A 23,046-nucleotide genomic window follows, 5' to 3' on the forward strand; every position below is an offset into this window, starting at 1 on the left:
ATAAACTCAGTTGAAGTTGAGCCTAACAAAAGATGTGTGTGTGTGGTGTGTGTAGTATATGTGCATGTGTCTATGTATGTATTATGTGTGTAAATATGCAAAGACACAAATGTTACTGTGTTACAACGGCACAGTTCATTGAAGGAGAGTGACTTGAAAAATGTCATCCAACCATGTTGATTTGAAGAAACAGGAGTAGAGGGAGGAAACAGGCAGTGGGCAAGCAAATCCTACAAGCACTGAAGCAGTCGAGGCAGTGGTACAGGGCTACTTAACATTCAAAGACAGAAGTAGAGGGATCAGGCTTGAACAGAAATGAAGCAACAAGCAACGTTCCTGCGTCCCAGCCATATAATACACTCCCATATTAAGGATGTCATTGTCCTTCAGTCTTGGAGTTTCCAGAAAGGGGTGTGTATTCTTTTAGTATATTTTTCTAGTTTGTGTGTTCGTATGTACTGTATGTCTGTGTGTGTAAGAGAGCAAGAGAGAGAGCGTGTGTGTAAGAGAGCAAGAGAGAGAGTGTGTGTTCTTGTGTGTATGTGTGAGTAAGAGGCAGAGCGAGTCAGTGTTTGTGTACAATAATGTGTGTGTCAGACTGGGTGTGCTGATACACAGTGGGATTAAAACCCCATTGACCTGTGCCATATTCCAACAGAAGAGGCAAGGTCATCAGGCTGGTTGCATCAGCTGCACGTAGGTTCCCTAGTTATATCCGAAGTAGCCACTATTCCCGATTCACGCATTGCTAAAACACAAGCGGTAGCACCACATAAATCTGTTACAACGTAACCTTAAGTAACAACTAAATAGCTAAGCAAGCAATAAAGCAGGTGCAAATGATACAAAGTCACACAATTGCACTCACTAACAGTAAAGCAGGATTTTTTTAAATTCCTTTTTTTTGCACACAGCATTTTTTTGTTAGTCATTCCATGCCATTTTGCAACTTAAAGGACTTCAAGGAAGGATTCTGGATGTTTCTGCCCATTTTCTACAAATTGCACAATACTGACGACTATTTTCAAATTGAGTTTTTATATTTTTAGTGTATCTTTTTCAGGCAGAATCTGGTTCCCATTCAATTCCATACAATATGAAAATCGACATGGTGAGACTTGCTTGACATACATAATCCATCATGCCTGTGTTTAATTTACAAAATGACGTTATTGTGATAATGCAGTGTGGTTTCCCAATGAATCTGCACTTCAGCTACATTACGATGTGATGAAAATGTAAATTAAACAACAATCAAACCAGACACTGAGTTGGATGAGCACTATGATGGATTTCTTAATGCGAAAACGTATTAAGTCTCAGCTCATTCATTTTTGTGCAAAAACAATGGCTGCCTGAAAGGTGGTAAAAATACTTTAAAAATTCCCAAAACACAATGGTCTCTTTTGGAAAATATCAGCAGTGACGTATCAGTATAGTCCATTTGCAGAGAATGGACTAAAACATGCAAAAACTAGCATTGTCCTATAAGAGTCAAATATGGATTCTATTTACCAATTGTCAGTTTTATGCCAATCTAGTCAACTACAAATCCATGTGGTTTGTACCCATCAGCAAGGTAATGCTATTACTGATTGGCTACTCATCTGAAAACTTTATATTATAACTTGCTACAGCCGTAGAATTTCACCCATGGTACAATCAAATTTAGTAACTTGCAAATTGCAAATTAACCAGCAGTTATGAAGCCATTACTTTACACCCTAACCTGGAAACAAACTTGCGCATAGTTGGTGCAACCCAGTCCAGGTCCTCAGCCTCTGCAATGTGCTATGGTACACTGAAACAGAGCTATTTTATTTGAGTGTGGTCCTGCTTGTCTCAGTCACCTCATTCTCGTAAAGGTGCTAATCTCATGGTACATATTGTACTGTATGTTGTTACTTTTTCATTTTTCTTTTTTATAAAAGACCACATTTTCTGAATTTCTACAAGGACTCCATAATACTGAAGACAAAAGCCTCTGTTTCATTTTTTTTAGTGTGGCTTCCACTTCACCTAGGTGAGCCAAAAAGGAAGGGGGCTGCATAAAGACAGAGATGCCAATACAGGCAGCCTCAGCTGACAATGGTCAGATACGAATAGTACACCTTTTCGGGTGTTTTTGTTTTTATTATACAAACTGCAGAGGGGTGGGGGGGCTAATCTAATCCAATAAAATCCGTTCTGTTTTAATTTGGTCCAGCCGTTAGATGAAGTCTGTTTACTAAGAACATTAGTTTACCATAAACCTCAGACTTTTATGGGCCACAGTTATGGGCCAAATGAGCCAAGAAACAGAGAGAAACATTTGTTTAGCAGGTTCGCATGGTGTGGGAAGCCAGGCCTGGTCTAATGAGGGTTTGGCCACTGTACAATGTCCATGCAAATATGGTGCAATGAGGCTCCCTCAGTTCTACAATATGCATTTGGCTTTCTTTTCTGGCTCTGTAATTGGGATGGTAGTTTGTTGGTAGCTCTGTTTTCAAGTCACCCCTTCTCCTTTATTCTTCCCCCCCTTCATCCTTTCCTTTATCCTTCTTGTCCTTCTTGTCCTTCTTCTTCTTTTTCTTCTTCTTGGCCTCTTCCTTCTTGCCAAAGCTTATGAAGTCACCTTTATCATCCACAGGGCCAGCGTCATGGCGAATAGAAATGATGGCTGGGGATCCGGGGATGATGAAGGCTTCAGGAGGAATCTCTCCGGGCTTCAGGGGCTGAGGAGGGCCGTAGCCTTGTCCGGCGCCGTATCTGAAGTGCCAGCTGTTGCTGTTGACTCCAGCACCCACTGGGGGCGATAGCTCTCCACCACCCTCTCCATCTACACAGGTATGATGAAAAAAAAAGAAATTATGTCAAATCTGGCTACTCATTACCTTTATTCAATCATCACTGTAACCACGCTATTTCGTTAAAGATACCACTTGATATATTGGGAAGTACGTTTATTCGCTTTTTCGCAGAGAGTTAGATGAGGAAATCAATACCACTCGTGTGTATGGTAAAATATGAAGCTGAAGCCTGCAGCCGGTTAGCTTGGTTTAGTACAAAAACTGAAAGCAGGGTGATACACCTAGCGTGGATCTGTCCAAAGGTAACAAAATCCACCTTCCAGCAAGCTCACTAACTAACATGTTATAACTCATTTGTTTAATTTGTTCAAAAACCGAAATATAAAAACAATAATTTGCCATTTTACAGGGGGTTATGTGTCCGACTACTTCTTGGCTGAGGAGCAGTTGTCAGGCAACCAGAAGAGACTCCACCTTTAAGTATCAATTCCACAGTAGCTCTTTACACATATTGGTAATATGTTGATTTGCTGGCAAGTGGTAGAAGCAGGATAGTCCATTCAGAAATGTACTTCACAAAGGTTAGTCATTGAGAATTATTTCATAACTGCCCCGCTTGTCATGCATTGTTCCTTATATAGACTTTATTATTTGGTTTTTGAGATGTTCATAAAATCTGACAAATCAAGCAAAAGCGAGCAGAGCAATAGCCTGACAATGGTGCAATAGCCACTTGGAGTGGATTTTCTCAGGACAGCAATTCAGCCAAGACCACAGGAGGGAACACTGAGGGGGAGTAACCTTTAAACCACAGGGATATTTAACTTGGCAATCTGATTTGTATTTGTATTTGGATGATGGCAGCAGCTTAATCCTACTCTCATAGGAGGCCAGAGACAGGGATTCAACCTTTAGTGCTCAAGCATGGATGTGACAGAAAGGAACCCAAATTGCAAGTCGTAAAATAAGATATGTCTATATATAGAAAAATGATTACGTAAAGTGAAAATAAGACAAGGCTATTAAGGTCAAAAGGTTAAAGATGCCAGAATTAAACGTAAGAGGATGTTAGATGAGATAAGGAGAGAGAGGGAAAGAGAGAAAGAGAGAGAGAGAGAGAGAGAGAGAGAGAGAGAGAGAGAGAGAGAGAGAGAGAGAGAGAGAGAGAGAGGCAGTAAGAAAGATGGGGGTGGGCGGGTTTTGCAGATACGGTGCTCTCAGGCCCACACCAGTTCCCTCTGCACTGACCTACTTTCAGTCTGGATTTTATTTAGATCAAACACAGGCCCTTGCAAAAAGATTATTTTTGATTTTTCTTTGTAGGCTATTTATGACATTGCTGGAGTGCTGAAATGGTTTCAACCACTGTCCCATTGGGAAGTACACTATTTTGAAAATACAGTGTCCGTACGCACAGTGTCCCACTGAGTCCCTACAATGAGCTCATCGAGTATGAGAATAAATGTATAGCCTATAATAAGAACAGATGTAATGGACACTAACACACTGCTCAATAGATAGCACTGCGTTGTTTCCCTGTTAACCACTCCAGCAAAGAGCATACTATTGTGTGCTATTATATTTATTGAGCTATGACTCACTGAAAATTGATCATATATTAACTTATGCAAATATGATGCTGTAAAGGATTGATGTTTTGAATATAGAGGTCAGATATTGTGGCTTTTAGTAACTTGGCAGCGACATAACATTGTGACAGGAAGATCGGAACACAGACACACATAAATAATTTGTTTTCTACTTGCAAAAATAGAAGTATTAATTTTTAAGTTACATTAATTAATTAGCATGTGAAGGACCAGGATAACAAATAAACCATTTCAAGCCATGACTGCTGAGGAAAATAGCTTAGCTTTGGTTTTTACAATTTTGTTTCATGTTTTACAATTTTTATATACAATTTTTGAAAAAAGGCCACTTGTGGCTAATTGACCTATGTCATTTAGCTTGTTTAATGATTAGTCAGTGTCAGATGTTATCATCTACCATTAGTGGAGTTAGTGCTTTAATACTGTAATGCTAGTCTGTTTCTGAAGATTATGATTGGACTCGGATATTTGATGGTATAGTTTGTCTGTTTTTATTTAATTATTAAACCCAGGAAGAGAATCCGGTATTTTAAAAAAGTCCTATTGAATGGCTCTCAATGGTTAGGCGAGGAAGATTGTTTCTCATGTGGAGGAGGACAAACATGCTGAAAATAAACTGTGAGTTAAAGGAGATGTGCAAAATACTGTGAGGAAGAATGTGGATGCGCTTATTGAGCCAGTAGTGCATTGCATTGCTGTACAGGATGTACCTCCATTTTATATAACTGACACACCATTTCCTGTTACCTGATGCCACTATTTAAAGGAAGGTGATTTGATGCTCAGTCTTAAGTTTGGCAATACTTTATTTAGACAGCCTTGATGACTCTACAAATTATCTTTCTTTCCACATTTTACATTTAATATTTACAGGTTACTGTATGTAACCCCATATTTTGAAACCATAGCATTAAACCCAATCCAGGGCAGGCACTGAATACTTACAGGCTACTTTTCACCATAAACTCAGATGACTAGTGGCATGTTACATGTAGTGAGCTAGATGTTTCTAGAGAAAAGCCATGAGGTCATTAAAGGAACCTTCCAGTATATTTTAACCTGGCGTATTTTACATAAATGTGCTTATTGTGGCTCAATGGGTCCTGCTAACTCTACCACCTCTGTTGTAGAGATTCCGGGAAACAAGGACTCATGAACAACAGCATATTTTGGGCAAGCTGCGCAAGCCTCCTACAGCTTTCCAAATAAACATGATTTTTACATGAATCATTTCAAACTGAGTCTGAGCAAAAGTAAATACAGAAAGTAATGAAGAAGAGAGAAGAGCCATGCTTACTAACTGCATAGGGATCTACATCCAGGGCAACTTGCCGCCTTTTTATATATTTCAACAATTTACCCGGTTTAAATATACCGTAAAATATACACAATACATCCATTACGATAAAAAGGGATATATTATGGAATATTTTGTGTGCAAAGTTTACATTTTGGAGAAGAAAGATCAATGAGTGCCCAAAATGGAAATGGTTCATCCTCTGGGAAGTATGAATGTGCTCAGAAAATTTCAATTGATAAAGCCCTAATGAAGGTGCCAGAGGAAACATGAGGGGTTCACTGAAACATTAGGATTAATCCTTTCGACAAATGAATATTAACTCGAGATTTTATAGAAATATGGCCAGTCATTTTTGAAATATCTTGATTTGATCAAAGTGTGTGGAATCAATATCTTAAACTATAGTGGTTAAAGGGTCATCTAATGGTTTTGGCCAGACCGTTACAGGTAGGCTACCACCTATTTAACTGAGTATTGGAAGTTGAGTAATGAGGAAGTTTTCATGGTAGAATAAACAAGATATAGTTAAAGTTGTGCTGTTTAAAACTGTTCCTTACATTATGGTAAATTCTTTATCCAAAGATTGCTGAGCGAGTAAGAAATGTGTGCAAGATTACTGGACTAATAGTAAAGCTGCAAACTGGACTATAATTACTATGTTCTTGCAATGACGAAAATTGTACACTATCATGGCAGTACAGTTTTTGTTTTATGTACACCTGATGGGGCTAGAGCTGTTCATTTCCCTATGCATGACCAACTGAGCTAAAATGTCAAGTGGCTGTGTAGCATCTAATCAAGTGAATATTGTCTCAGAGTCTTGGGACATCCTAGGGCTTTCTGCACTGGCTGTGACAAATCTAAACCCCTGACGTTGGTAATTAGAATGCTGGCCCAGGTATTAATCTCAGATACTCCTGTGTGTGCGCATGCATGTGAAAAATGTGTTCATAACGAGCAGGTCACATCACAGTTTGGAGGAGTCCGTACAACTATGAAGAGTTTCTTTGCTTCCCCTGTGTAGCTGCTCATATTAGCCTATATTGCAGCAAACGCGTCTGAAACGGATTATGGTGTAACTGCTGGTAAGCAGGTCGGTACAGCTCCTTGTGAGGAGGTTGCCATGACACCTGATGTAGATGTGGGTGTTTGAGGCCTCATTTCATGTAACCTGATATCCTACATTTAAAATGGGCTATGTTATTTCCTGTCTAGTCCGAGACACGGTTCCATCTAAAATGAATCCATCTGGTGGTTTGTAGCACATGCACAAATCTGACATTCGTGTAGTGCTAGTGTAAATATATGCAAGACATCACATTATTTCCTCTCAATTACTGCGCTCCCTCTTTTTCTTCTTAATACCTGCCCTTGCCGAGTCCCCTTCCCTTTTCCGCTCCCTACTCCTTCCTTTTTTCTGTCACTAAATCTTCCATTCAGAGATATGACTGGTTGCCATGGAAACTGCCTTCGCCCACTCCCTGCTGATGGAGGGTGCGGCTGCTGCAGCAATCAGTTAGACAGTGTTGCTAGGCAACAGGTCACATGGCGTTCCCTAGCAACAACACTACTGCAGGAACCTGCCAATCCTCTTAACCTTTCTCTTTCTCCATCCCCCCACACCTCGCTTTTTTTTCTCCATCCCCTGTACGTCTCCTCTGCTCTTCCTCTCCAAAATTGCTTTTAATGTTACAGGATCTTTCTTTTTTCATGCTACTCTCTTATTGCTTATAATAGCTGCTCTCCCACTCTGGTATTAGACAAATGTCTCCTCATCTGTGCCATGGGTCACTTACATAAACACAGTTTGGTTGATGCTGCATTTAGATGCATCGTAGCATCTCAGACATCTTCATCATGATAACAATTCACTGCAAACATGAAAATGATGCATAGTAAAGCGGATCAACCTGCAATCCAGTACATGTCTATGCCTTGGCATTGAGTCATTCCTGACAAATTATTTCCTAATGCAACAATGCACCCCTAATCGGTCTGCAGTACACTGTGCACTCTGCTTAAAGACAATATTTGAGTCTTTACATGACCAGAGAGGCAGCTTTCCATCTGCTCTAAAAAAATACACATTTCTCTGCAGCAAACTGGCACAGAGATACTGGGAACTGGTACAGCTCGAACAATTCCCTAACTCTCTTTTCCACAGAGAGAAAAGCTGACAGACAAGTAAGACATATTCTGTCACTGACTCGTTGAGTGATTGACTGTGATGCTACCCTTCACCCTCAAGTCTCTACCTACAGTATGTTCTAATTCCCACAGCTAGACAGAAAATCAATGAATGGAAGCTTGGCTAAAGGAAGGAGGGAACAGCTTACAATGTTCCAAACACTGTTTCAAAATCAAAGGTACAAAAGTCTTCCAGTAAACCGACAAGAGCTACACACAACGTATTTCTGCGCTTTTCTACATATAGCAATGCTCCCAAATTTTCTTAGTCATTAGCTCTGAGCCAGTGTTTCTGTGAATGATGAAGCACAGGTCATTTTTAGGCCAGTTCTATTTACACTTGTGTTGTGTTGCTACACATTTTCAATGTTGCCACCCACTCAGGACAACTCATGTCTTATTAAAAACATTTGCCTTTTTCAGTAAGTAGCTCTCCATGCTGCCAGCTGCTTTTATGGGAGGATACAGTTGTTTATCTGTGGCTCTGCATAAGGGCCCCAGGCTTTTGGCACATAAGCTCTGTATGAACATCACACTAGAATTCAAGATCATGTAGATATTCAAAGGGCAATTCTGTCAAATCCTCAGTTTTACCATATTATCTGAACCAAAGTAAAAACAAAGATGAATTCAACTTAACAAATTCAACATATTAAATAGAATTGAATGCAATCGACAAAGTGTAATTGTATTGGCCATGTAGGTGTGGTGACCTTTGTTTTAAAAAAAGGGACAATTGGGTTAAACTAAAATGTGATAACAACCTCTGTGATTGTCTCACCACTCGTGTTGATTGTCCTATGGGATCTGGTTCTACCAATACTGCCCTAGATATTGGCAATTAAAGGAATAGTTTGACATGGAAAATACACTTATTCGCTTTCTTGCCCAGTGTTATATGAGATGATTGATACCACTCTCATGCACTGTAAAAACTAAAAGCGCCTTGAATATCCAATGGGGTACCCAAGGAACTTATAAATATATTTGAGGTTCTTCAAGAAACCCTTTACATATGATGAGGTTACTCAAATATCCCATTGGCTACTCAAATAACTTAAAATTACATTGAAGGTGCTTCAAGTAACCTTTCCATAGGATGAGGTTTCTGGAAGAACCCTTGACAACCGATAAGCTCATGTAGGAACCTCTGACCACCACAGTGGGTTCCAGCAAACACTTCTCTTCAGCTCACAGCTTCTGGAGGAACCCTTTTCATGTGTTCATGTGTCCAAGCAGGCACACACACACATACAGGGCTTAGACATTTTCACACTTTTTCAAGTCTTATCTACTCATTCATTATTTTAGCTAGAAACTCAATTCAAATCTTAAAGGTCCAGTATGCAGGATTTAGTGGCATCTAGAGGTGAAACTGCAGTTTGCAACCATTTGAATACCGCTCGGATCACCCTCCCGTTGCAAGCATGTAGGAGAAACTACAGTGGCCGCGAAAACCACAAAAGGCCCAATCTAGAGCCAGTGACTGGTTTGTCCGTTCTGTACTACTTTAGAAACATGGCAGTGCAACATGGCGGCCTCCGTGGAAGGGGACCAGCTCTCTGTAGATAAAAACAAATTTTAAGGTAATGAAAACACACCAATTCTTATTTTCAGGTGATTATACACTAATGAAAACATACTTATAAATATTATATTCCATTTCTGCCAATAGCTCCTCCTAAATGTTACACACTGGACCTTTAAAATGTTCCACATAGGAATTACACCGTTTGAGTAATGACCTGGAATTTGAGTGGTGTCTCTCAGCTTAATCTAATTAATTAATTACTGAACTGACCCAGGACTGAGACAGCAGTTAACAGCAGTTGGTGGATTATTAACTGATGACTGTGCATTCACTTATAGTAGGAAATGTCAACTCTCTAATCATCATGGACCTTTACACCATGAAATTATTTTAATACACTTTAGGAGAAATTCATGTATGGATTCATGTGTGTCCCAGCAGGCACGTACGTACACACACACACACACACACACACACACACAAACTAGGGGATCATGCATAATAGGCCTATTCATACACACAGAATTCTAAACTGTAGCCATCAAACTGTTTGCCATAAACTAAACTGGAGGTTATACAAATGATGCTAATCATGAGGATATATAATATATATAATCAATATATAAATAAATCACATTAGTCTCATTTTAGAAGTTCTCTGTATTTAACTGTATTTCCCAGTGTCACAGAACGCACCTCGGTCAAATTCAACTGCTCAACATCTACCAACAGCAATTCCTTTGAGGTAGGTGACATTAGGTGTATATCTCTGCCTACTGCTAACAGTAACACACACAGGTTAAGTGGTTTAAATTTACATTAAATTGGGGTGATAACTGATATGGTGTTTTTCTGTTCAAATATTTGTTTTGTACATGTTTACAGTCACGACTGAACATACATTTAAATAATAATTCAAGCAATTACCATGAGGAATGATTTTAATGAAATTAATGATCGTTTTTTCTTCTTTCTGGTTCACACTCTGCAGAAGAAGAAGAAGACTGGTCCTGCGGTCGACCCTGTTTCTCCCATCCCAACCCCCCAACCCCTCTGGACTCTGTAACAATCATTATGTATTTTTACTTGATAAATAACTTAAATGAATACTCCTCTATCAAAATTAGAAGTGTGGATTTCTGTGTTGGCTGTGAAATGACTATGTGATCTATATGATCTAGTGGAGTCAGAGTGTCGAGTGTGCCAGTAAAAGTCATCAAATGCTTTTGAAATGTGAAAGTAATTTCAGGACTACTTTTGCAAATCCTTGTCTTGTTTATTTATTTCTGGAAAAAAGGGTTTGAGGAACCTGATAAACTACCCCACGTTCCTCAGAGAACTGATGTGTTTAAAAGGGGCCATGGAGGCTCCCAAAAGGGTTCCGCCGGTGTGGCAAACTGAGGAACCCTAAAAGGAGACTTGAGTATACTTTAATTTTTACAGACATGTCTGTACAGGAAATTCGAAGCTAGAGCCATGAGACTGTTAGCTTAGCTTAGCATAAAGAGCAAAAGCAAAAGGGAATCAGCTAACCTGGCTCTGTCCAAAGGTAAAAAAAACTAACAAAACATCTGCCTACTAGCACATCTAAAGCTTACTGAATAACAGTGTTTCTTCAATTTGTACAAAACCCAAACCTTTACCAGAACTTGGCATGTTTACACTTTTTTGTATGGATTAAACAAACAAGATATAACAAGATATAACGTGAGCTTTAGAAGTGTTGGTAGGCAGATTTTTTTTAACCTTTGGACAGAACAAGGCTAGCTTCCCTCATTGCTTCCTGTCTATATGCTAAGCTAAGCTAACTGTCTCCTGGCTCTAGCTTCATATTTAGTGTAGACATGAGAGTTGAATTGATCTTCTTCATCTAACCTTGGCAAAAAAACAACAACTTTTCTTTAACTTACCATAACCAGTATTAGAAACAAATCCATGAAAATGTAACACATGTTGTAAAAATTCGGAATTTCGATTAACCAGAATGCCTTAGTGTAGTCATATCCTCTTCATTCAGGGCTTAAAATTTGTCTAAAATTATTTCTAGCATAATTTTTATGTATTCTGGAGCACTAGTGAGGAGCATGCAGCATCTAAAAAATATTCATACTCAAGTCATTCATTGTTGCCACTATTTAGCTATATGCTTACTTAAAGGAGAAGTGTGCAGGATTTATCTAGCGGTGAAATTGTAGATAGCAGCCATCTGAATACTGCTCGCCTCACCCTTCACTTCCAAGCGTGTAAAAGTGGCCGCGAAATTTACAAAAAACGCGAAAGGCCCTATCTAGAGCCAGTGTTTAGTTTGTCCATTCGACCTCCGTGGAAGGGGACCCCCTCCCTGTGTAGATAAAAACTGCTTATTCTAAGGTAATGAAAACACAATGATTATTTTTTTTTCAGGTGAGTATACACAGTTGAAAACATACTTATAAATATTATATTCCATTTCTGCCAATAGATGCTCCTAAATGTTACACACTGGACCTTTAAATAGCTAACATAATAGCTTTTAGTATCCTATGGGCAGTGGTAGGTTATGCCCTTCTGTCTAATGGTGTAATTATTTGTTTTTTACACTGGTATATACTAATAGCTTCCACAGCCTGCTGTATTAATGAACCCCAGTGTTGATTCTCTTCACCTGCCAGCAATTCGCTTAATTGGGAGGGAGTAACACGAGTCACAAGTGCAGCGACAAGGACAAGAACACTTGCTGGCTTCCAACCCATTATGTTTTTGGCATGCACAACCAAGGTACCAGAGGTTCAAATCCCAGATGCCTGTGGTGATGGGCAAGAACTTTACCCCTAGAACACCCTAACTTTGACTGCCATATTTGAAAGAGTACATTCTATTGCATTATACAACAATTATTTAAAATACCTGCTTCAACATGCCTTCCAACAAATAGCTTGGAGTTGTACATATTACATAAAGACATTTCAGTACACCTGAATTAAACATCCTCTATTTTTGATACATTTTGAAGCAAGATCAATGAAATCTTGCTCAGTTTCCTTCCGTTCAAATGTAGATGTAAATGTAGAAGTAAAATGGGCAAAATTGGTTACCTTTTACTTTTTCTGTTACCACTGCCCCAAAGAAGCTGACACTCAAGGTGCTTTTTCACTCTGTCCTGGCTGCTAGACTTCTACTCACCTGCAGCGCTGGACACAGTGGGCCAGTTCTGGACCAGCATCCCCTGTGCTCCCTGCATCACAGAAGACTCCTCCATGTGGACCGAACTGAAAGGCAGAACACATTCAACAAACAAGTGAGACACATGAAATCAAATATGAATTCAACCTATGAATGAATGAATGAAATATTGACTCTTCAGGGACTTGATCTCTAGCTATTAATTATTTCTTCCTTAAAGGTCCAGTATGTAGGATTTATTGGCATCTAGTGGTAAAATTGCAGTTTGCAACCATTTGAATACCGCTCGTTTCACCCTCCTGTTCCAAGTTTGTAGGATAAACTACGGTGAAACTCGTGAAAAATGCAAAAGGCCCTATCTAGAGCCATTGATTGGTTTGTCCATTCTGGGCTACTGTAGAAACACGGTGGTGCAACATGGCAGCCTCCTTGGAAGCCTATGTAGATAAAAATATCTTATTCTAATGTAATGAAAACACAATGAATGTTATTTTCAGGTGATTATACACTAATGAAAATATACTTAGAAATATTATATTCAATTTCTGCCAATAGCTCCTCCTAAATGTTACACACTGGACCTTTAAAGAACTTTGATTTCTTTGATAGTATAGATATTTTCAAAACCTTTCTTCTGGTCTTGTTTCCATAGCAACCACTTTCCACTTTTTGTATTTTAAAACAAGAACATATCTCACCCTTCATGTAGAATCCTGTGAATGCTGTGCTTTTCCTACTGTGACATGTCAAAATGTCTTACGTGAAAAATGCCTGTATTGAACTTAAAGAATAAGAATGCATGAAATTTGCCTATCCTGTCAAATCATTCCTACACTGTTAACTACATTTTAAACAAAAGACAAATATGACAAGTATTTTGTTAACTTTTGTTAATCAAAAGCTGATGACTGGTTGCCTGGCAACCATTTCTAATATCTACCTGTCAAGCCTTGTTTTTGAAATAACAACCAATTAAGAATGAGAAAATCTGGAGTTAATGCACTACTCTTCAAATTTTGCTGCTTGAAACTTAGAGTGCTGCTCATTACCAGATAGTTGATGGCTTTGGCCTGGTGAATTGCATCCATGTGGTGTGTTGTGTGTAATCTGACCGCTGATTTTATGACTGCTGTGGACCAAGATGAAGAGCCACTAAACCAGTATAAAGGATCATCTGACATATGAGTAATGGCAGTAGAAGTAGTCTTCATCCCATTTGATCTAATCAAGTTTCTGTCAAGTTAGTTTTTCCAAAAACTCTTCATCTCTTCATCATATTACTGATACAGGTGTTCAACCTCAAATACTGGTATTGAGGAGATGGGTTCTGAGATGCCATGCAATGCTGCACTTATTTGCCCTTTCACTGTATCCTTACTGTAGGGGGTTACCATGCTGACTGCCATGTTAACAGTCCCCAGAGGAGCTGTGTTGACATCACTGTAAAGTGATTGCACTGGAGGTGACTATGGAGAAAAAGCCATTTTTTAGTAATTTTGTGACTCCTGAATAAATAGGACTTGCTGTTGATTAGTTTTGTACCACTCCTTTATCCCTGTTTTCCCTTCATCCAACAGATATAAACCTCAGTTTGTTGGGGTCCACCCACCTTTGTTGGGCAGTTATGAGTGCTGTTGTGTTAATGCTGACCGCAGCTGCTTCACAGTGAAAGCTTTCTAATAGCAAACCACTTGAAGGCCTTTAAGTACATCAATATCTACATTAAGACATTTTTCTGTACATTGTTGTCACTGAACCGGTTTTAAATATTGCAGGGAGTAAGCGAAGAAAGGAAGACAAAGCAATAAAGAAAAGCAACATATGCCCCTGTGTCATTGTTGCTATATGGAAATGTGGTTTGTACTGTGTCCCCATCACAGGTTTTGATTATGGTCGCTCAACACCATGGTATGGTGCAGGACCGGTATCCATCCTAGTGCAGATCCACCATTAGTGTTGCATATTCTGGATGAGGCTGCATTTATAAATGCAGTTTTGTATTTGTTGTGATCTACCTTCAGTTTGTTGAACAAACCGAGTCAGGCATCAAATGCAGCATACATTTACTGTATATGGCAAGCAACAAATACACAATATGTATGTGTGTTTTATTGTACCTCTTTTGTTGTTTTCTCTATCTGTCACCATACTTAAGATGACATTAATTTACATATTCAATTGGGATACATAACATATTTAATGACATTAATGGCATGCTGTAAGTATTTTCAGCTGATCTTGTTACATAGATATATTTTAATAATTATGTGTGTAAAAAGTAGGACACTCCTTCCACACCCAAATGAACTAAATAACTTTGGACATAGCCAGGCTAGCTGTTCTCCCCTTTTTCATGTCTTTATGCTAAGCTAAATTAACTGGCTGGTGGCTGTAACTTCATATTTAACAGACAAGACACATGGATGGTACCGTATCAATCTTCTCATCTAACTCTCATCAAGAGAGTGAATAAGCCTATTTCCCAAAATGTTGAACTATTCCTTTAATAAAGTGAACTTTTGGGTGTATAAATGCATTTTTGTAAATACTGAACTGCTTTACACTAAGTAAAGCAAAGGAAAAATAGATGTTGGAAGATAGTTGTTTGAATCCGAGCAGTCAGGAATCACAATAATCTTACCAAATACCAATGGGGCTGACAAACATCCCAAGCTTTCCCTCAGAAACATAATAATACTGTGGAAATATGACCACACAGAATCACTAAAAATGTATCAATTGCATGCATGCAGTTTCCAAGCTAGGCTGAGATGTTTCCCCCCACACATTCATGATGAATATAGAGCTTACTGTATAGGAGGACCTACCCTGTCTGGGGCCTCTGCAATGCAGCACATCCAGCATCTATCTCAAAGTGCAACACACTTGTTATTTTGAATAGGGATTTGTCTTGAATATAAAATGGCCATGTACATTCTGAGCAGTGTGAGTTTTTAAGCTTTTACATAAGCAAAGGTAGTGGTTTAATGTGTGAGAATATGACACTGATAGGGCTGGTGTTTTCTACACTGACTGACTACACCAGGAATGTGGGTCAGTAATGTTTGTGCTACATGCTGTGTGTAGTGTGACACGTTACAGCATGCGTTAATATGAGCCTCTCTGTGTCCATGTGTGTTACAGACACTGCCATTTCCGATATGGCAGCAACAAATTGCAATGATGATGTATGTTAATTCATGTCATGTTACAGTGACCTGATGACATGATGCACATTATGTTACCCTCCACACCATAGAAATTAACAGTAATATCCAATAAATCAAATTTAGACAGAGCACAACTGAGCAGTAAGCACTGTTAGCATGAAATTATGAAGATTCAGTACAAATGATAGACTTGTGGAGGTAAAACTCATTAGTCCCTGGCGTTCCAGCTTTCATCATATCACATTAGCAAAACACTTTATTACATGTTTTAATACAACTTTTGTTTTTTAGATGAGGTCCTCAGGGGGCTGTGGGGTCATCATGTTAAGTGTAACCACATGTTCTTGTACATGATTTTAGGAATACATCAGCGCATGGACAAAGCACATTCAAGATCATACTATACACTTGGCTTTCCGTGATCAGATGAAGTTGTTATCTTTTGGTGGATGACCAATCAAATTGTAGTTCTTTGTCTTAAATGCTATAAAAGTATACTGTACTAAACATCTGGGAGACACCCCTGACTGACTCTTGCGGTAAGGTTGTGATCTCCTTGTAATTACAATTCATTACTTCAACTCTTCTGTGTTTTGTGCTTATTTTATTATGTGTTGAGTGTTTGCAGGCAATTTCCACAACAAGGTTCAAACAGATGCTGAGGGGCCACTAACCGTTATTTCTGATAATGGCAGATTCTGATCTGCAGTGTTATGTTGCAGTATCTTTTTTATTGATTTTAATAGAGGTCATTTGGAGGTGCACGTATCTGTGGGAAGTCTGATGTGTCAATACATATTTTGCTTAGAGATACCATACATTGCAGCTGTCATAAAGGGCATTATGAAGAATCACTGTAGTAGTAGTAGTAGCACAGACTGGGTGTAGACTGGGTGTAACTTTTTCGAGATGATCAAAAGTTGCAAAAGAGTTAAAGATGGAAAGTGCTTACCTCTGCACCCCTGCCCTCAAAGATGCAGAATATCGCCAGTCAGCATTCGGGGCTTTTGGCTGAGCGAGCAAGAGGTAGAGCGAGGGAGAGAGAGAGAGAGAGAGAGAGAGAGAGAGAGAGAGAGAGAGGGGAAAATAGAAAAGAGAAAAATGTAGAGAGAGAGAGAGGAGAGAAGAGAGAGAGTTTAGTTTGATCTCATACAGTGCAGAGCCAGGCTGGGCCATGGTCTCATCAATTAATCATGATACACATCCCAGCTCTTGACGTGATAGGAACACTGCAGTCGTGTCCCCCAGTGCAAGCACACACACACACACACACACACACACATACATATTGATATCCAAGCACAGAAGGACTTTAAAAAGGGCAGTGACTGAAAGCCATATTGATGAGTTTTTGGACAGTCTCTTACTCTATGTCACTATAAATGTGAGAGCTGGGAGAGTTATGCCCTTTCCCTGGGTGCTGAGGTGTTTGTATAGACCAACGTGTACGTGTTTGTGTATAACTGGAGTAAATCTGTCTGCTCCTGATGAACCTGGGCTGAGTGCTTGAAACTCCCAGCAGTCCTCTGGTAAATTATTGCCTTTAAAAACCAACAAGTAAGAGCCATCATCACCAGGGCAACCACATCCTATACTGTACTGCTGGTCTGTTTTAGCCCAGTGTGAAGGGCAATCATATACAAATATGGTATCACAAATGTGTAGGATTTAGTGTAAGACAATGTGTGGGATAAATCATGAATACTATTTCACAAATGATCACTGTATAGTCTTGTATTAACTGATTTCATCTTCTTTCATATTTGTTGCTTTGGAGATTTATTTGATTCTGATTCTGATGACTGTATATTTCCAAAACCTTGCTATTATTATATTGAAACTACACCTTTTTGGTAGTACATGTTTGCACTAAAAACCTGATAAACAATATGATATTTATATGTTTCCAAGAACACAGGAAATTAATGACAACCCACCGTGGTAAAAATGATTGGTGAAATTATAATACACTGCCAGGACAAAGGCTTTTTTGGCTAAATATTTAAATGTATTTCAAATTATCCAACATTATTTTTAATAATGTTGAGTTCATTTTAGGAACATTGGAGATATCCACCATGTCAAGGCTGCACGGACTCCAATTAATTTGCCTGTGATGATAGCCACATTTTCCTGATGATTATACCTTTAAGTTCAAAGAACCATATGAATCTCATAGGGTGAAAAAGTCATATTTTTAAAGAGCTGATCTTTCATGGCCATTAATTATGCCTGACTCTTTCACAATTATTTTCCTCATGAGTAGGTACTGTGCACATGCACTGTATGAAATGATTGTGAACATCTGTATTACAGCTAATGCTAAAATCTGTCAACATCATGTGGGTTGGAGCCTTGGACCTCAAGAGAACTGAATAAGAAAAGCTGTGTTTAAGACACAAACCTGCTCAGGCAGTAGCAAGTGTCCCAGATAAAGATGGCACATTATGTTCCTCAGTTCAATTCAGAGGGGAGTATTTTGTGCTGGTAGACCCAGCCTCTTTGAGTAAATCTAATTTGCAGGGCTGAGGAACAGACACTGGAGGTTAATTTAATTTACACTGCTACACTTGTCTTGGTAAGAGATTTTCTTATAGCTAATGTACCAGTGACAGGCACCTGATAATTAAAATGATTCATTCAGAGGTAACCTCTTAACCTTAGGAACCTTTGCCTCAACAATCTGACATTAACTAACAAATTATTTTATTCCAATATCTGAACCACCAATCTCTCTAACCTCTTTAGCACAAAAGCCGAATATATCTGCCCAGAAATATCTGCTAGAGCCAAACCAAGACTCCTTAAATCTACAACTAACAGATTTCAACATTAAGGTCAACACAAATGGTGCATGTATGGCTAGGAAAGCAGGTATACAGGACTTTTTGATTGGGATCATGCCAATTAAAGAGCAAACAGCAATACTTTATTTGTAAATACATGAATACAAATAAATAAATGAATGAATAAATAAATAAATGAACAAATGAATAAATAAAATGGAAAATTAAATGGGAAAGTAAATAAATATGGGAATTAATACAAATGTAAATAAATACAGAAGCATATTAATAAATGATTTAATGCCTACATTTTAATATTATCTTTGGTGCATTTAATGGCACATTAATTTATTTATTGAGTCACTTATTTATTTATTTATTTATTTTTGATTTTAGCAATTCCGGTCCTCCACAGTTGACATGGTGTCTGAGAAATTAAATAATCAGTAATATAGATATGGCCTAGCAGGTAAAGGCATTCACTCTTTCACTTATCTATAATAGTTGTGCAAGTTCAGAAACTTGTATTATTGAAGTGTAACGCAGAAAACATTTAAGCTGTATCATGATAAAATCTACTAACAATACCTAGTCTCATCATAGTATCATTACTAGGTACAGTAAATCTTTCTCTCCCATAGTCAGAGGCAACAACAGCTAGTCTTGTAGGGCCTTTGATCAAGTCAATTAACCTCCAGTGAAACAGTCTTACTCACACACACATACACACCCACACACACAAGTCAAACCCACTTGCAGACAGAATGAGCAAGTAGTGAAGACTTCATGACCTGTTCTTAGTGTAGATGTGATGACAACCTCAAACTAAAACACAAATCTCTGAATCATCAGAAATAACACAGGACCCTGAAAAGCATCAGGCCTGACACTAATGCAGTGTGAGTGCTGAGCTGGGCTGAGCTGACTGCACAATACAAGTGGGAACTGAACAAAGAGAATGAGGCCTGCAAGGATTCAATTCATTGCAGGAGGGGATCAAACTTGAAATACATGAGTATCATCACCCTGTGGCAACAAAATAACACTGACAAAAATGATGTGTACAGTGCATACTGTAGCAATAACCTTAATGAAAAGTCATGTTGAGTATGTACTTAAAAATGGTCTTATATTGTTAGGAACTAAATCAAATTTCATTAAAAGGCACTAATATGTAAACATGATGATTCATGACCTTCCAGTTATGCGGACAAAGGTACACATAAAAAATTAATGACACACCTCTGGGCAGAGTTGCAGCGAGGCATCAGGCATACTCAGTCTGCGTACAAATCCGCTTCCACTCGTGAAGAAGCGGTCGGCACCACTCCCCCAGGTGCCACTGATGGGACGTCCTGTGTTGTAGAACATGAAAGTGTCACTGCCAGAGGTGGCTGTCAGGCAGGTCTTGTAACAGTAAGTCTTTGTTAGGGAGCCATTCCCACGCACTTCAATGTAGTGAGGCTCCACTTTAAGGTCTCTCCGAAGCACCACGTTGTTATTAGGTTGTGCCCCGGCTGCACCACTGCCTCCCCCACCAGCACTTACGCTGCTGCTCCCACCATCTGGAGGGGGCTTCTGTGACACACAGCAAGGGGAGCAGGAGCCAGGCTGGGTGCAGTAGGCGTGGCAGCGGACGATTGCCAGCACCACCACAGTGACCAGGAAAACAAAGGTGGTGGCACTCAAAGCCACGATCAAGTAGAGGGTCACATTGGAGAAAAGCAGTGTGCTATGAGGTCGGATGATCCTCTTGGGGTCAGGAACCACTTTGGGTGGCACCTCCATGACAGCCACATTGATGGTGGCGGTGGAGGAGAGAGTAGGCTGCCCATGGTCCTTCACTACAACGGTTAGAGCAAAAGAGGTGGAGTTGTCCTCCAGGATCCTTCGAGTGGTCCTGATCTCACCGGTGTGTTCGTGCACCTTGAACAAGTCCAGGTCAGTGGCCGTCTCCAGCACGTACACCATCCAGGCATTTGGACCAGCGTCTGCATCGTATGCCACCACTTTGGTCACCAAGGCACCAGGCTCTGCGTTCTTTTGTACCGTTTCCAAGGAGCGTGTGCCGTTGCCGGGAGGGTTGACTATCAGTGGAGCGTGGTCATTCTGATCCATTATGTAGATGTAGACAGTGGCAACGCGGCTGAGTGGTGGAATGCCCCCATCTTGGGCTTTGACCTGGAAGTGAAACTCTCTCAATGACTCATAGTCAAAGGCTCGCAGGGCATAAGCCTCCCCTGTATCGGCCTTAACAGACACATACGAGGTGACAGGGATGCCATGGTTGTTGTCATTGAGCACTGTGTAGGTGATGCGTGCATTCTCTTTGATGTCTGCGTCCTGAGCTTTCACAGTACACAAAGAGGCCCCAGGGGCATTGTTCTCAGCCACATAGACGGTATATGAAGTCTGTTCAAATCGTGGTGGGTTGTCATTAACATCAGCCACATCCACCTGTATGGTCTTCTGGGAGGAAAGGGGAGGGTTTCCTCCATCTGTGGCACTCAGAGTGACGTTGTAGGCATCGGTGGTCTCGCGGTCCAGGAAGGCTGAGGTAACCAGAGTGTAGTAATTTCTGAATGACTTGATCTTGAAAGGAAGGCCTGCTGGGATCTCTAAGCTCACCTGCTTGTTAGCGCCAGAGTCTCGATCAGTAACACTAATGAGGGCCACGACTGTGTCTGCACGGGCATCCTCCCTCACGGGGCTCGACAAAGATGACAGCACTATCTGAGGGACATTGTCATTCACATCCACCACCTCTACCACTACCTTACAGTGTGCTGCCACGGCCCCAGGGCCCTTGTCCATCGCCTGGATGTACATCTCATAGGAGTTGGTCTCTTCATAGTCAACATTGCTCCTCACTCTTATTTCTCCTGTATTAGTGTCCATGCTGAACATCTGCCTCACTCTCTCTGGAGTGTAGCTGCTGAACGAGTAATAAACCTCTCCATTTGTGCCCTCATCCAGATCAGTTGCATTCAGTTTAATTACCAGGGTGTCTTTGGGCGAATTTTCCAACAGTTTCACCTTGTACACTGAACTGTCGAACATGGGAACATTGTCATTTGAGTCCAGGACCCGGACATTGATTTTAGCCGTGCCTGTTTTCTCTGGCGTCCCACCATCCACAGCACTTAGAATTAACTGGTGGTAAGGCGTCTGTTCACGATCAAGGGGCTTTTTGAGCACAAGCTCGATGTGCTTTGTATTTAGGGAGGGTTTGTTAGACACCAGCGCGAAATGGTCGTTTGTGCTAAGCTGATACATACGAACTGAATTGGACCCAATGTCTGGATCTTGAGCGTTTTCAATTGGGTAACGAGACCCTGGCAAAGCAGATTCTGTGATTTCCAGTTGATACTCGTCTCTGGGGAACTGCGGCGCATTGTCATTGGCATCCACAATCTCCACCTCGACATGGTGCACCTCAGTGGGGTTTTCGACCAGCACCTCCAGATTAATCAGGCAGGTGCTGGATAAATCACACAGTGCCTCCCTGTCGATCCTTTCATTGACAAGTAATTTCCCATTTTTGGGGTTGACAATCACATAGCGTTTACCGCTGTTGGACGTTACCTTAATTTTTCGAGTCGCGAGCTTTCGAATATCCAGCCCCAAGTCATGCGCCAGATCACCGACCAGTGCCCCATTTTCTAGTTCTTCCGTAATCGAATATTGCAATTGTCCGAATGAAAGGCCACAAAATAAGGAAAATATAACAAAATAAAAAGGCACATTATTCCCTATCCAGTTGCATATCCCCGCCACAGCCATTGCAAGCTCATAGGATCCGCAGACGGATTAAACGCAGCCTTCCGCCTTTTTAGCTTGCAGTATCTTGCATCCCATTCCCAGCACCTCATTAAGGTGGGCTAATTGGTCTCCCGGTAAATGAAACAGAAGCGGCTCATCCATTGTGTTACCCGGCTGAGGTGAATTCTCTCCAGCGCACCCATATTTCCTTTGTCCGTGATGCGCTTTTTTTGTCTCCAATGCGCGCTGCTGACGGGTGTGTTTCCCTGCCGCTGGAGCTGTGAGATCCGTCAAGACTGTCGAAATTTCCCTCCCTAAAGCCGGAAAAGAAGTGTTTGCCTTTCAAAATAAAATGATTAGTGTCAGTTTCTTTTTTCCTCCAAGTTCAGTTAGATGGAAGAAAATGAGGAGCGTATTCAGGAAGCACAGAGTTGGAGCGGGCCCTCCAGTGTTTTTAGTTAAGTGCCGAAATAAAGGGCTGGCAGTCATACCTTGTCAGGGTTTTCATCAATTCCTTACTCATAGTTTCTTCACGTTTTTAACTGTTTTGCCATCATGTATAATGAACAAACGCTGACTTTATCTTGTTTTTAATGTTCTACAGCACTTTGGTTCAGTTTCGGTTGCTGGAAGGTGCTGTAGAAATAAAGTTTGTTTGATTGATTGATTAACTTTTACATTTTGTTAATATTGTCATGAACCATGTACCACGGAGAGCTGTGTGTTTGTGTTTTATTGAAAATTTAGCG

At 40.1% G+C, this 23,046-nt stretch overlaps 1 protein-coding gene across 1 annotated transcript in view; it reads right to left on the minus strand.

The window, feature by feature from the left end:
* LOC122888572 (protocadherin alpha-C2-like) overlaps positions 1 to 22,603 on the minus strand; it is a 24,175-nt gene extending 1,572 nt beyond the window's left edge. Inside the window, exons 1-4 of the mRNA XM_044223194.1 lie at positions 19,778 to 22,603; positions 16,702 to 16,760; positions 12,580 to 12,665; positions 1 to 2,818 (exon numbers count right to left, since the gene is read on the minus strand). The exon at positions 1 to 2,818 is cut by the window's left edge and continues 1,572 nt beyond it. Coding sequence (XP_044079129.1) covers positions 2,505 to 2,818; positions 12,580 to 12,665; positions 16,702 to 16,760; positions 19,778 to 22,318 — 3,000 coding nt within the window. The 5' untranslated portion in view covers positions 22,319 to 22,603 and the 3' untranslated portion in view covers positions 1 to 2,504. The remainder of the gene's footprint in view (positions 2,819 to 12,579; positions 12,666 to 16,701; positions 16,761 to 19,777) is intronic.
* Between the last annotated feature and the right edge of the window lie 443 nt (positions 22,604 to 23,046).

The sequence above is a fragment of the Siniperca chuatsi genome, linkage group LG14 (genome assembly GCF_020085105.1).
Source record: "Siniperca chuatsi isolate FFG_IHB_CAS linkage group LG14, ASM2008510v1, whole genome shotgun sequence".
Classification (NCBI taxonomy): Eukaryota; Metazoa; Chordata; class Actinopteri; order Centrarchiformes; family Sinipercidae; genus Siniperca; species Siniperca chuatsi.